General features: G+C 48.4%; 1 protein-coding gene across 1 annotated transcript; it reads right to left on the bottom strand.

Annotated features, from left to right (window-relative positions):
- Positions 1-168: 168 nt before the first annotated feature.
- Positions 169-9,913, bottom strand: LOC137452856 (fatty acyl-CoA hydrolase precursor, medium chain-like). The gene is made up of 13 exons (XM_068161657.1): positions 9,773-9,913; positions 8,750-8,954; positions 7,524-7,668; positions 6,980-7,113; positions 6,543-6,696; positions 5,869-5,970; positions 4,402-4,506; positions 3,875-4,015; positions 3,703-3,792; positions 2,383-2,530; positions 1,993-2,124; positions 1,630-1,702; positions 169-1,392 (listed from the first exon to the last, which is right to left on the bottom strand). Exons 1-13 carry the CDS (start codon positions 9,843-9,845, stop codon positions 1,218-1,220), a joined length of 1,677 nt encoding a protein of 558 aa, XP_068017758.1. The 5' UTR covers positions 9,846-9,913; the 3' UTR covers positions 169-1,217.
- Positions 9,914-14,650: the final 4,737 nt, after the last annotated feature.

Here is a 14,650-nt window from a genome sequence, read left to right as displayed (position 1 = left end):
CTACTGAAAAAGCAGCACAGAGCAGTCTGTGCCAAGCCTGGAGCCCTGAGGCTCAGGCTCTGCAATGAAACCCTTTGGGCTGAAGCAAACTGGGCACACTCCTGGCTTCTTGGATATAATTTAACCTCTTGGAATCAGCCTCTTGCAGCTCAGTGACAGAAAAGGGAGTGCCAGAAAAAGCAAAAGCAACATTTATTTAGAACAATTTACAAACCAAGAAGCAAGCACAGATTTTCTGTCCTCATTTGTGACACGTCAAGCTCATCTCACAGAAGGTTTTTGATGGATGCTCTGCTCCCTTCAAGTTGTTTCCAATGACAGAAGGTGGAAAGAGGCTGCAAGAATGACAAGTGACCCTTCTCTTCTGAAAGAAGAGGGCAATAAGCATACAGACCAATCTGACACTTGTGATGTATTCTGCATGGGTAATTCCTTGTAGCTGCTTGGCACTTTTAGACTATGCCCTTAAATATTTTCACAGATCTTGAAGAGAAAGTACTAAAATGTAAATAAGTTACTCTTGGGTGTAAACTGGAAACTAAGGATGATTCTAAACTGTCCCATTGGAGAGGGCAGGGATTTAAGCTAGAAATGTAAACAATTTCTCTCTCCTCTCTTGCTTCTTCGCTTTGGGATAGATATTAACTCACTTCTGCTTGACTTTGGCTGCATTGTTTTGGCTAAGTCTCTCATCTCTCTGCTCTTTTCTATTGCCCCTTTTATGTGCAGAGGTTGGGGAGGAAGGAGGCAGAAGGTATTTTGACCATGGTTGTCGTTGTGCTGTTCATTAGTTGTGAATACCTGTAAGTTCTATTTTGTACATATTCATTCCATTTCATTGTACATTGTAGTTATGCTTCCAAATACAACTTTTATTTGCTGGCTGGCCAAATTTAATGTTGGGGGAGAATTTCCAACCACCACAAGCTGCAATATATTCGCCAGTCTCCCCCTCCTTCTTGCAGGGGGATGCTGCAGTTTTGCTGTCCACTGATATCCACTCCTCAGGGTCTTATTGAGCCTAAATGATTCTGGGTTCATTACAGAGTGATTTTTAGTCTCACCAACATCCCTGATATCCCTTGATTCCCTCTTTTCACTATGATTCTATGAACAGATCACTCAGCAGGGAGTTAGGTGATTGGTAAGCTCTGCACACCGACAAACTCTCTCTGCTTGACTTCAGCTTTCAAAAGCAAACTGTGCCCTCACCACTCTCATAAGTCAGTGTGTTGTCTCTTTTCATGCATCATTTGTTCTGTGAGCAGCATCCAGAACTCCATTTTGCCTTCTTTCAGTTTCTTGGATACTTTTTGCTCGAGGTCTATTTCCAGGTAGCTTTCATCCAGACCATACTGAGGCCAATGGACCAGGTCTCCTCCGTTGGGTTGTCTGGAAAGCAGATCATGAGAAGTTAGATTTCCATTTGCCTGTACTGGGATGGAAGGGACCATCCACTTCTGACCCATGTGCCAGGGGCAGGGACACCTCCCACCAACCCAGGTTGCTCAAGGCCTCATCCAACTTGGCCTTGAACATCTCCAGGGAGGGGGCATCCACAAGGTGACTGTTCCAGTGTCTGCCCATCCCCCTGCAGGGTTGCTGCCTAAGTAGCACTATGATCCTCACCCATTTCTAGCAAAGTTAGTCCAGTATCTCATCATAGTTCTGCTAAGTTTGCTTTCTTCTTCTGTAGCTTGTCCTGTGAAGTGAAAGGTGAAATGGCAACGTTGAAAGCTCAGTCAGCAAGAAAGCAGCAGCTGCATCAAATCCTACAGACTCTCCTCAGCTCTACTTGTCAGTCTGGGTGATGGCAGCTTTACCCAAGCAGAGCTCTAGGAGAGGACTGCAGTGGACTACTCCAGGCAGAAAGTGTTTATGCTGAGTCCAGTGTTTCTAGGAGACAAAGTCTCCCCTGAAGCCCCCCCAGGAAGTGAAGTGAAGAACAGTGCTGTTGCAAGAGGAATAGTGTGGTAAGCATGGATACATCACCAGCTAAGAAAGGCTTTCCCAAGACAAAGGAAATCTCATCTCCATGATCTGCTTTCACAAACTCTGGCACCACTCCTGCCGATGAGCTTGGTCGATGCTGAAACTCATAGAAGTAGACCTGGTTGCCAGCATCTAGTAGAAAAGGTACAGAAGAGTCTTAGCCTGGGAGCTGAAAATACCTGCCACCAAAGAAGATGGAAGGTTGGACCTGATCATCTTTCAGGTCTCTTCCAAGCTGCAGGATTCTGTGATAAGACAACCTTCCATTCCTGCTGTTTTGACAACATGAAAGCACTCTCAGTTCTGTGGAGCACACTGCATGCTGTCCACAAGCACATCCCAGGATGGAACTCCACAGCTCTTCTAACAGATGCTGACTTAGAGACTCACCCCTGTGGTATCTGGCCACTTCAACAGCTGAGGAAACAAACATGAAGTCTCCAATTGCAGTGAGAAGGCCATCTCGCACCTGAACACGGTCTTCTGCCTTCTCAATGTACTCCTTGTATACTTGGTCAACAACTTCAGGACTGGCAGCCTGAAATGAAGAGTGAAAATACTCCTTGCAGTGATGAAGAACAATATCAAGAGTAACAGCACTGAGTGTGCCATCTGCACACCCCTGGCTAAGCAGAGACAATCCTCGGCTGCAGCAGAGTGTGGCTCAGAGCTCCACCTGGGGAGTCACCCAGCTGCCAGCTCTGGATGCTCTCAGGGCAAAGAGGTTTGCAGGGTCTACAGATCTTTAGCTAAGCATCAGTCAGTGATGCAGATAAGCAGGGTGATCTGTTCTCCCTTCTGTGCAAGTGCCCCTCATGGGAGAACTGAAATCCTGCTGGGTTCAGAGCAATTCCATTCTTCTTGTGGGCAGCTACAATTTACTCCCTTTCAGAACAAGCCTGGCTCTGCCTTTCCAGGGCCATGATGGATGTTGGTGACACTGAATGACCCATGGCAAGTCCTGGCCATTGCTGGATTTCCACAGGGCTCTTTAGAAAGAGAAGCATTTAGGATAGACATCTGGGGGATGTTTTCAGTTGCTAGTGGCACAAGGAGTACCCCAAGTCTGTGGCAATGCCAGCGATGAGCAGTGTGAGCAATCTGGCAGTGCAGGCCTAGAGCCTGACATGGTGGCAGGCCATGCTCAGCATAAATGCAGAGCCAGCTAGCAGTGTGGTAAAACAGTGCTGTGCCTGCAGAATGTAACTAAAACAAGACACTGGTAGCTATAAACATGGACAGTTATCTTGGAACAACAGGACAGGCACCTGCATCAAGAAACCTCGCGTGTCGTTAGTAGTTGGACCAGTAATCTATAGCAGTGCGATGTGTGGTCACCACAGGCAACCAAGGAAGCCATGCCAACAGGGCACCCGAGTACATAGAAGTTGTAGAAGTTCCCTTGCTACGCAATTCTGCCTTTCCTGTCTCTTCTTCTTCTACACTTTACTGTGCTATACTTGCACCACAGACCTGCTCCATAGGCCTGCAACACTGGAACAATAAAGGAACAATACTCGATCATATTGGTCAGCCCTACTGATTCCCATCTCCGTCGCCCATACAAGCCTACTGCCCACCACTACCTCGTGGTAGGAAGAGGTCAAACAGAACAAAGTTTGCTTCTAATATATAGCCCTCCAGGAGTACAAGGGCAGGAGCAGAGCAGTGAGGAAGCAGCACTGAGTTATTCTGAAAATGGTCTCTCACCTTAGGGTCTAATGCCAAGATGTTCTGCAAAAGCTGATGTGCAACATCCTTATCCAGACCATCTCTGAAATCAGGGAAACGCATCAGCGCCTGCATGACACAGAATCATCTTTGTTAGAAGAGCTGCTGCTACCAAAATGAGAGCTAAGGAGCAACAGTAAGAGTCTCTTACCACAGGAAGTACCCATCCAAACTCCCAGTTATTGATTCCTATGATATATGGCACGGGATTGATCAGTTTTTCAGATAGTAATTCCCTGGGGGTCTTTGGGAAAAAGACACCATCTGGACAGCCAGAGATGAAGCCAGCAGGCTGAGGGGAGAACATAAAGCTTCATTAATGCATAGATTGTGCTTCCAGGTGACTATCAGCAGTGACTGTGCTTAGGCCAGCCCTCAATTTACAGGTTTTTTCTGTGTAGAACCTGCAAAGGAAGGTGGAATCCAGGCCTGTGAGCAGACACTGTGACAGGTCCCACACTCTTTTCCTTTCCCTGGCAGAGCATGACACCAAAACACAAGGAGCTCAGAGGCCCTGCAGGATGGAAGGCAAGGAACCTGTTCACAGTTTCAGGTGCCAAGGAGGTCAAGTGCTACTCTCACTTCCAGCTCTCCTGATGTTCCAACACACCAGCAGCATACTCTCTCGTGGGCAGATCTGAGAGGTCATTTCAAAGCAAGCAGTCTAATCTCACCTACCATTTTCAGTGTTATCTCAAGTATCTCTTCTTCTGTTTTTCCTCTTAAGCATTCCACCATTGCAGCTGAACTGGATTGGTCACAGCCAGCAGCAGCAGCAACTCTCTGCAATCAATAAAACCAAAGACTGACTTTTTCATGCAGCAGGAGGGAGTCTGAGCTTCTGCACAAGGATCATTGAAGCCAGCTGCAGAGGCAGGGAATAAGGAATCATTGTAACCCTTCACACCATGGGCTGAGCAGAAGGACAATACATATGGCTCCAGAATAGTTAGAAACAGAATTATCACAGAATCATAGAATGGCTCAGGTTGGAATGGACCTCAGAGCTCATCTGCTCCAACCTCCCTGTCATGGCAGGGACACCTCTCAACTAGACTCAGCTGCTCAAGGCCTCGTCCAGCCTGGCCTTCAAACCCCATGGGAGGAGGCATCCACAACCATCCTGGGCAGCCTATTCCAGAGACTCAGCACCCTGGTACTGAAGAACTTCTTCTGCAGCTCCAGTCTAACCCTGTTCTCTCTCAGCTCAAACCATTCCCCCTTGTCCTGTCTCTAGATACTGTCATGCAGCCTTCCTGTAGGATCCCTTCAGGTACTGGAAAGCAGCTCTCAGGTCCCCCTGGAGCCTTCCCCTCTCCAGGCTGAACAACCCCAGCTCCCTCAGCTCATCCTCACAGCAGAGGTGCTCCAGGCCTTGGATCATCTTTGTGGCCTCCTATGGACTCACTCCAACAGCTCTGTATTCAGAGCTAGAGGCAGTATTCAAGGTGGGGTCAAGATAATAATTCTGGTAAAGAACACACTGGGCTGAGAAGGAAGGTGACATAAAGGAGTGAAGCACAGTAAGAATACAACCACATAGATGGGAACAAAGAATACATGGTACTGGTCTTGATGGGGTCTTTTGGGGCAGAGTCACAGCAGGCATTAGAGAGACAAAGCTTATTATAATGGTGCTGCTTTTAGATAGCAAATTATTAAATACAGGTTCAGGGGAGCTGTTTCTTGCAGTTGGGAAAAAACCCACAGAAAAATGGGTTGAACTCAGCTCTTCTTTGCAACTATGAGCAAATTTAAGAAAGTCTTGTTCATTTCCACACAACAGGCACCAAAAAGGAGGCAAAGAGAAGGGTATTCAGAACCTGGTGCCACTGATCAGCCAAAAATTCTAGCTCAACCTTTTCTTTGAAGACAGTACACGTTAGAGCATGGCCTTCCAGAGCACATTTCTCTGCCTTCTCTCTTTGCTTCCTTACTTTTTGCTGTCACTCAGATCTTATGTGGGTGCTTGGGGATTTGAAAAGCAAGCTCTGTTTAACAGGTGCTGTCTGTACACAGAAATGCTGTCTTCAAGGAGTGTGGTCATAGATTCACAAGAAGAACATAGCTGTTTCTGGAATTAAACAGTTTAAGATATGCAAAACTACCTGAAATAAATAATTCAAAATACCACAAAGCACCCACTCGTGCTGCCTCCAGGGGCTTTTCAGTGAACAGGATCCTGACTGCAGTGCCACTCTCTGAAATGGCCTTATGGAACAAGCCCTTTGCCAGGGGAGATAAGACCTGTGAAAGAGAAGGAGCAAACATTACCAGCAGCCAAGCATTGTCTCCTGTCTGCTACCTTAGGGGTGCAGCATCAGGAATTTCAAAAGCAAACGTCCCAAGAGTGTTGCTCTGCAGCCTCTGCTCACAGCTACACCCAGGGCTCAGGCCTGCCTGTTCCCCTCCCAGAGCACCTTGCTTCCCAGGCTTGATGGAACAGCTGCAAGCCAGGCATGGATTGATTGTAGCTGTGCCCAAGACAGCCTGGCTGTGCTGCAGAAGGGCAGTAAAGAACTATTGGCCAAAGGGCAGGACTTAGGAAATAGGAATTTTATCACATGTATCCCTGAACCCTGGCTTCATGCTGTGAGCTGTCATGGAAGCACAGAATGGGTTGGGTTGGAAGGCACCTGAAAGGTCTTCCAGTTCCAACCCCCTGCCATGGGCAGGGACACTCCCCACTGGCCCAATTTGAGGCCATTTCCTCTTGTCCTGTTTGCTATCAGATCACTTTCCATGCAAGTGGGAAAAGTGAAGGGGGACAGTGTTGGGGTTTTGCCCCAAGCCATTAAAGTCAACATCACTGAACTTACAAGAGCAGAAACACTGACTGCCCCTGCAGATTCTCCAAAAAGAGTGACAGCTGCTGGATCTCCTCCAAAGTGGATGATGTTCTCCTGAATCCACTGCAGAGCTGCTACTTGATCTAAATAGCCCCAGTTACCCCGGGCATGCTCATCACCAGTGCTGCAGAGAAAGGACAGAGGTCTGTAAGTGCTCAGCACAAGAGGGGAAAAAGGCAGAGAGCCAAACTCTCTGTGGGAGAAGAAACCAGCTGCCATTCTCTACACAGAGCTGCCCTACTCAACTGAACACAGAAATGGCTCAGAGGGTGTTGAGATTAGAGGAGCAATTGAGCCACAACAGCCTTGGAAGCTGACCTAGGCAAATATCTACACACCTCTTAGCCAAGGCTTTGCACACACTGCTCTGGAAGTCACTTAGCCAAAGCTGAGCTAAAAGAGCTTACCTGAAATAGCCAGCAATACCCAGTCTGTACTGAATGGTTACAACCACCACGTTCTCAAAGGCTGCTAGTGCTGAACCATCATATGATGAAGCTGCTCCTACAGTTAATGCACCTCCATGGATCCATACCAGGACCTGGAATGACACAAATCAAAGAATGGGATGGGTTAAAAGGGACCTTAAAGGTCTTCTAGTTGCAACCTCCCACTTAGATGGGCAGGGACACCTCCCACTAGCCCAGGCTGCACAAGCCTCTGTCCAGCCTGGCCTGGAACACTTCCAGGGAGGGAGCATGGTAGAAGTCTTTCAAATCTGAGGCCTGCATGTCACAAGAGGACATTGACTTTATTAATTACCCACTGCCCCATGCCTTGGAGGAGATTCTTGAGAGGAAACCAAACATCATCTAGCAATAAAATCTGACTGGGCAAGGAATGTAACCTGATCAATCATCGTTACACAGCAGCTCCCCCAGGTCTACAATTAGCACAGGATGCAGCTTTGCAGGGAAATTATTGTGCCAGAGGTTTAATCATTTTGCTTACAGGCAGCTTCTCTGGTGCCTCTGCAGAAACAGGGGTGTACACATTGAGGTATAAGCAGTCCTCAGACACTTGGAGAGCAACTTTTTCTTTCCTGTTAGTAACTGCATTGGACAAATATTGTCCTTTGACTTTATCCTGGAGACACCTGAAGAAAGGAGAAAGCAACAAGCCACAGAAATCATTAACACCTCAATGCTATCAGCTGTAGCTTTTTGTACTTCCATGACAAGGTCCAAACCAGAAACCAATCTCTGCTACATTCTGAAGTTATTAACAGCACAAAACACTGCCTTTTTTTCCACTTATCATATCTTCTGCCTCTGGCCTGGCATTATGGAGAGCTGTAAAAAGGAAGCACAGCCTGCAGCTGTCAGCCTGCTCCAGGCCCAAGGCTTTGGACCAGTTGCAGCCTGGTCTTGGAAGGGTTTAGCCTCGGAGGCCTCCAAGGCCCAGTTGGAGAAATGAGCCCAGGCTGAATTCTGACGTGCTGTATATGGTGAGAGAGTTTCCTTTCTGCCTTGATGTATTTACTTTTGTACAGCATGTTCCCATGTCACATCCACTTTTGTGTGTGCATTCTTATTTCACTCCTTGGGGGGAGGTAAAATCTCTTTCGGTCTGCTCAAACCCAGGCAGGTGTAGAAAAGAGGCACAGCCTGCAGCAGCACAGTGAGATGCAGATCTGCTTTTGCATGTCTCCAAATATTACAGATCTATGGCTACAAATTACTTCAGAGGCAATGCAGCTTCATTACTTTACATCTCCAATGAGCTTTTTAGGTTGTGATGCTCTGTGTGAGGCCCCAGGCACTGAACAAGGGCAGTGGTACACACGGGGCAAGCTCTGCTTTCCTCACGTGGCCTCTTCAGTGTGTCACTCACTCCACAGACTGTTGTTCTCCTACTATGCTATTCCAACCTTTCCCCACCTTCTCTCTGTCTCTGCTCCAAAGCTGCCAGGCTGCCCCATTGCCAAATGCTCCCAAAGCAGAGCATGCTTGGCAAAGGGCAGGCCCCTCTCAGCTGATCACTGATGCCCATTTTTAACACAAAGCAGCTTACAGAGATGTCCTTAGCAAGGCATTCCCTGAAATAGCTGCAGGTGGTAAGCAGATGGCCCCAAGCAGTTGCTCTGTGTGGCCTGTGCTTGCCCTGCACAGCAGTGTCCTGGAGCTGCACACAGTAGAAAATCATTTACAAGATGAGTGGCTTTGTCACTGTCTTACATTGGTGGGTAGGAAGTGGCATCTCTGACACCTTTCCACGGCTCAGGTGGCTGGGGTTCAGAAAACCTCAGTGGTCCAACTGGAGGCTTAGCAAAAGGAAGTCCCAGAAAGATATTGACACTCTTCTCAGCTGCATCTACGTGGAACTGGTACCCTCGGACTCTCCCAGACTTGGTCTCCACTTCTGGTTGCTCTGCTTCTTGCCCTGGGGGATGTGAGCACAAAATCCCATCACTGCTCTGTGTCTAGCTGCACATGCCTAAGAGCCTGAGCTGCTTCCACACTCCCCTTTGCTTTGCTTAAACAGTTCATTCTCATGCAGGAGGCTTCACCAAGCTCCAGTCAGCACAGCTAACATTATTTCAGCCTTCCTTTGCAGTGGCTTCTCTGTGGAGTCTGCCTCGGGCCTAGCTTCTGCTTTCTCCTGCTCTGCACAGACATTGATGACTGCATTTAGATCTGAGTGCTTTGTGATGCTGGTTGGTAGCTGAAAGTCCAACTGATTGCTCTGGTTAAGAGATGGCAATTCCTATGGAAGCAAAGATCTGTGAGCACACAAAATCTATTCTGGAGCCTTTGATGGCACACACAGCCAAGAGAAGAAGCTTCTACCATGCCTGCAAATAGCCTGGCAGGTACAGCTACTGCTAACAGTCAGGCAAGCTCAGCCGTGTCACCATTGAAGACTCGGGCAGATTGGTCGTGCAAGATCAGTGGGAGAGTCCCCAGCACCAAACCGCCAGTGTGCTAGAGGGGGCTGCTGTGCCTCAGCAGACAAGGTTTGGGGATCAGCAATTTGATTTTGCTATTGGCAAACCCAACATTCGAAAAGGCAAAGAAGACAAACGAGTGGAAACAGATCTCGAAAAGAAAGGAAGAGCTCCCAGCTAGTCGGAGTCAGGATCTGGGCAGCAAGGGGAGGTGCCCAGCTGCTCAGAGAAAGCTGCGGGCCCCTCGCTGAGCCCAGGCACGTTTGCTGTCTCCTTAGGGAAGGCGATAGGGAACAGCCCTTCCGACGCTTACCGGTAGCTACCAGCGCTGTGCCCGCGATGGTGAGAAGCAAGGAGAGCAGTGCCAAGCCCTTCCCAGTTGCCATCTTGCACGGCGGTCGAACATTTCCCCTCCTGGTGTGCTGCCTTTTATCCTCTGTGCAGCGCAGCTGTTGCGCAAGGCGAGCAGCCACTCCTCCCGGGGCACAGAGGGCAGCTCAGCTGCGGATGGCACAGGGACAGGTGGCTTGCAGAGGAGCCCCCCCTAGGGCCATGCTGGCTCCTTCGTGCTGCCCTGCTCACTTGCAGGGCGAAAGGAGGATTCCTCTGCACGCTGCACAGGGAGGGCAGCAGGAAGGGAACGACACCTCTGCTTTATTACAGCTGTTGGCTTCCTTTGGTTTGACAGAAACCACAGCAGGAAACTCTTTTGTTTGCTGCAGGGTGGACACCCTGCCTGCCGCTCAGCCCTGCCCATTCAGGGAGGTTTGTCTGGCAGCTAACACAACACATCAGTTTCCCCACACTGAAGAGGTGACTTCCCAAGCTTTGTAGTGTGGGAACAATATCAAAGCATTTGGGTGGTTCCAACGTGTGTAATGCTCTGAAAAATCAGGAGAGATTAGGAGCTTTTGTGTGAACTGACATTTGTCATGGGAAGAGGCTGTGGAGGACAGGACAGAGATGAGAGGTGGCTGAAGAGAAAGGAGAGATTTTCTGCCCTCCTTAACTGAGAGGCTGTGGTTTATGGAAGCTTTGGGCTCTGCCTTTGCGTCTGTTTCTGGTTTGCGATCTCAGAAAGGCTGCTTTGCAATCTCATGTGTTAAATCAGTTCAGCATGCAGCTAATGCACACTGTAGTTGTGTCCTGAGCCTGTGCTTTGTGAACTTTACTCCAGATCTAGCTGAGGAGATTTGCACAGGTGTGATTTACAGCTCAGGTAGGTGAATCCCAGCCAAGTTTCAACTTTGCTGCTTTGAGAGAAAAACTGTTCTGGGAGACCTCTTTCTTGTTTCTCAGGAATGAAATTCATGATGCTAATGCTCCAGAAGTGATCTGGGATTGCTCTGCACTGCTGTGAACTTACAGTCTACACTGTGTTGAGTCGCAGAATCACAGAAACATTCAGGTTGGAAAAGAACCTCAGCACCACCAAGTCCAACCCATTACGCTGCTCTGCAAAGTTCATCCCTAAACCATATCCCCAAGCACCACATCTGAAAGACCTTTACACATCTCCAGGGTTGGTGACTCAACCACCTCCCTGGGCAGCACATTCTAATCCCTGATCACTCTTGCTGTGAATTTTTTTTTCCTATTGGCCAGTCTAAACCTACCCGGACGTAGCTTTGGGCCATTCCCCCTTGTTCTATCATTAATTACCTGTGAGAAGAGACCAGCAGAAACCTCTCCACAACCTCCTTTCAGGTGGTTGTACAGAGCAATGAGGTCTCCTCTCAGCCTCCTCTTTTCCAAACTAACCAGCCCCAGCTCCTTCAGTTGCTCCTTATAAGATTTATTCTCCAGGCCCTGCACCAGATTCGCTGCCCTCCTCTGCGCTGGCTCTAGCACCTCCACATCTCTCCTGTACTGAGGTGCCCAAAACTGGACACAATACACATGGTGTGGCATCACCAGAGCGGAGTACAAGGGCACAATCTCCTGCCTATTCCTGCTGGACACAGCATTTGTGATACAAGCCAGGATGCCATTGGCTTTCTTGGCCACCTGGGCACACTGCTTGCTCATATTCAGTTGCCCCAGGTCCCTTTCTGGCAGCAGCTTTCCAGCCACACTGCCCCAGGCCTGCAGCGCTGCTTGGGGTTGCTGTGACCTAAAGTGCAGGACCTGGCATTTAGCCTTGTTGAAGCTCATCCCATTAATGTTGGTGTGGCAGTTTTAGGCTATGCCTTTAAAAGTTAGCTGCAGATTTGAAGCAGAAAAGTGGAAAAATATAAACAATTCACTATTGGGTGTAAAAAGAAAAAGAAAAGATAATTCTGAATGAATTTCATTGGCTAGAAGGTGTGGGACGGAGGCAGATGTACCCTAACAATCTTACACATTCCACTTCATTCCTTTTCTTCTCTGGCCTGGCTGTTCTGCTGGGGAGGATAACACTCCTGACCAGGCAGATAAGGATACTGATATTGTTTCTTTGAACTAACATTTCTCCTAATGGCTTCTCTTCCTCTAACTACAGGGGGAAAGGAGGTGGGTTTGGGGGGAGTGGAACAGCTTCCCTGGTCATTTTGGCCAAGGGGTTTTGTGTGTGCTATTTTCTGATTCTAAATACCTGTATAATATTGTAAGTCCTGTATATTTTGCACATATTCATTGCATTCCATGGCAGAGTATAGTTTTGCTTTGTAAATACAGCTTCCATTTGCTTCCAGTTGAGCTGGTCATGCTTAGTTATGTGAATGGGAAATTTTAACCCACTACAGCTGGCCATGGATCCAATCAATCCAAGTCCCTCTGTAGAGCTTCCTTACCCTCCCACCTATCTTGGTGTCATCTGTGAACTTAATGATAACACACGGTGTCTTCAGCATGGTCACTCTATGTCTTCAGTGAGAGGTGTGTTGAGATAGCAGCAAGGGTAGGGAGACACTGGAACAGGTTGCCCAGGGAGGTGTGGAGGTCTCCTCCCTGGAGGTGTTCAAGGCCTCCTCCCTGGAGGTGTTCAAGGCCAGCCTGGATGAGGCCTTGAGCAACGTGAGCTGGTGGGAGCTGTCCCTGCCCATGGATCTAGATGACCTTTCAAGTCTCTTCCAACCTAAACCATTCTGTGGATGTAGGACTCTGTGTATGCACTGCCAGTGGAAGGAGGCATCACCTCTGCAAATGTGGGGGGCAAGGACTAAACTTGTGGCATCTGGAGACAGTGCTGCAAGTCTGGCAAGTGGAGCTCCTGAATCCTTTCTGGCATTTAACAGAGACCATTTTGTGACTTACCCTCAACCAGTGAACACTGCACAATTCAGGGATCAATCAAAAAACCTCCTGCCATAGGATGACCTTTGCCTCTTTCTACTTTAATGCATTTCTACCTTGCTCCATTTCAATAGCTGCAAAACAGAGACAAACATCACATTTATAGGCTCATGCTTACACAAGAGCTCCCAACTGCATTTTGCCTCCACTAGGTATGGGAGAAACATTCAGAAGTCTGCATTTCAAACAGGCTCACTTTGGTTTACCACTCAGCCCTGCTGAGCATTCTACATTCACCAGAGTGCCTCTGGGACAAAGTGGACTAACAGAGCACTCCTAAGCAGGTGAGAGTGAAATCTTTTGGCCTTTTCCACTGTGATTTAGTTTAGAACTGTGTCAGAGTTCCACTGCCCCTCTGCACTTTCAACATCAGCATTTTTTCTGGGCATGTTCATGCATCACCCTCTCTTAATTTCCTTTTCATGACAGTGGCACAGCACCCCAGAGGAATTGTACATTGAATGAAAATCTGTCAGGACTGTTTTGAGCTTATACTCCCCTCCCTAATCTTCTGAGCTAAAGCCAAGGGGGAGGGACAGCAATTCCTGTTTATCAAAACATCAGTCATGCTGTACCTCCCCAGGTCTGACTGGCAACCAAGTTTAGACAGAACAATGTAGGATATCTCACCCAATCTCCTCCTCTAAAGTCATTCAGAATGAAAGGGGGGGCAGGGAGTTGCTGTAGAACATTATTAGCTATGACAAAAATCTTAAATATTCCTGCAAATACAGAGAAGAGATGGAAGAAGGTTGAGCAGATGCATAATGCCCTGTAGGATCTGTGGAGCTGCTGGGGGGCGACAGGACACTCAGGACTGGCCATGGTGTTCTTGAGCTGACGGCTGGACTCAATGATCTTAAAGGTCTTTTCCACCTGAAACAATTCTGTGATCCTATGGACATGGTTAGGACAGGGGCAGCAGCCAGATACAGGAATCAAAGAAGACACAGCAGAAAAAGAACTTCTTGACAACACTGAAGTGTCTTCATTGATTACATTTTGTTAAAAAGAGCATTGCTGCTATATTCTCCCTTCAGCCATGGGGAGGCAGCAGGAAAAGAGGTTTCTGTGCAACTCCATAGGCTGTAGCCATAGAATCACAGAATGTCTTGAGGTGGAAGATGATCTAGTAAAGATCATCCTTTTCCAACCCCCTGCCATGGGCAGGGTCACCTCCCACCAGCCCAGGTTGCTCGAGGCCTCATCCAGCCCGGTCTTCAACACCTCCAGGGAGGAGGCATCCACAGCCTCCCTTGGCAACCTGTTCCAGTGTCTCACCACACTCACTCTCAAGAATTTCCTAAGGACCAATTGAAATCCACCCTGCTCAAGTTTAAATCCATTCCCTCTCTTCCTATCACCACAGGCCTGTAGAAAAAGTGCCTCCACAGCTCTCCAGTAGCTTCCTTCTGGTACTGGAAGGCTGCTCTAAGGTCTCCCCAGAGCCTTCTCTTCTCCAGGCTGAGCAGCCTCACCTCCCTCAGTCCTCACAGGAGAGGTTCTCCAGCCCTCTGCTATCTCCTCTAGACCCTGTGACTCTTCTGGAGTCCTCTCAGCTTTGCTGGATCTCTCCCCAAAACAGAATATAAGCTCAAGGCTTAGCAACAGGACAATGGTCTTACACTGGAGCAGGGCACATTTAGCTTGGACATCAGGAGCAAGTTCTCCACAAGGAGAGCAGTGAAACACTGGCACAGGTTGCCCAAAGCTGTGGTGGAGGCCTCATCCCCAGAGACATTCAAGGTCAGACTTGGGCTGCCTGATCGAGTTGGAGGTGTCCCTGCTGGCTGCAGGGGGGTTGGACAAGGTGACCTTTGAGGGTCCCTTCCAACCCAATGCACTCTGAGACTCAGCCAAGCCTGGGGGCGCTGTGGACATCAGCAAGGCCTCCTGAGGCTGGAATCATGCAGAC

The sequence above is a fragment of the Melanerpes formicivorus genome, unplaced genomic scaffold (genome assembly GCF_026170545.1).
Source record: "Melanerpes formicivorus ecotype bairdi unplaced genomic scaffold, bMelFor1.0.p_v2 SCAF_59, whole genome shotgun sequence".
In the NCBI taxonomy this organism is placed as follows: Eukaryota; Metazoa; Chordata; class Aves; order Piciformes; family Picidae; genus Melanerpes; species Melanerpes formicivorus.
The sequence above is the reverse complement of the archived record's forward strand: the minus strand, read 5'-3'. Positions and strand labels throughout refer to the sequence as shown.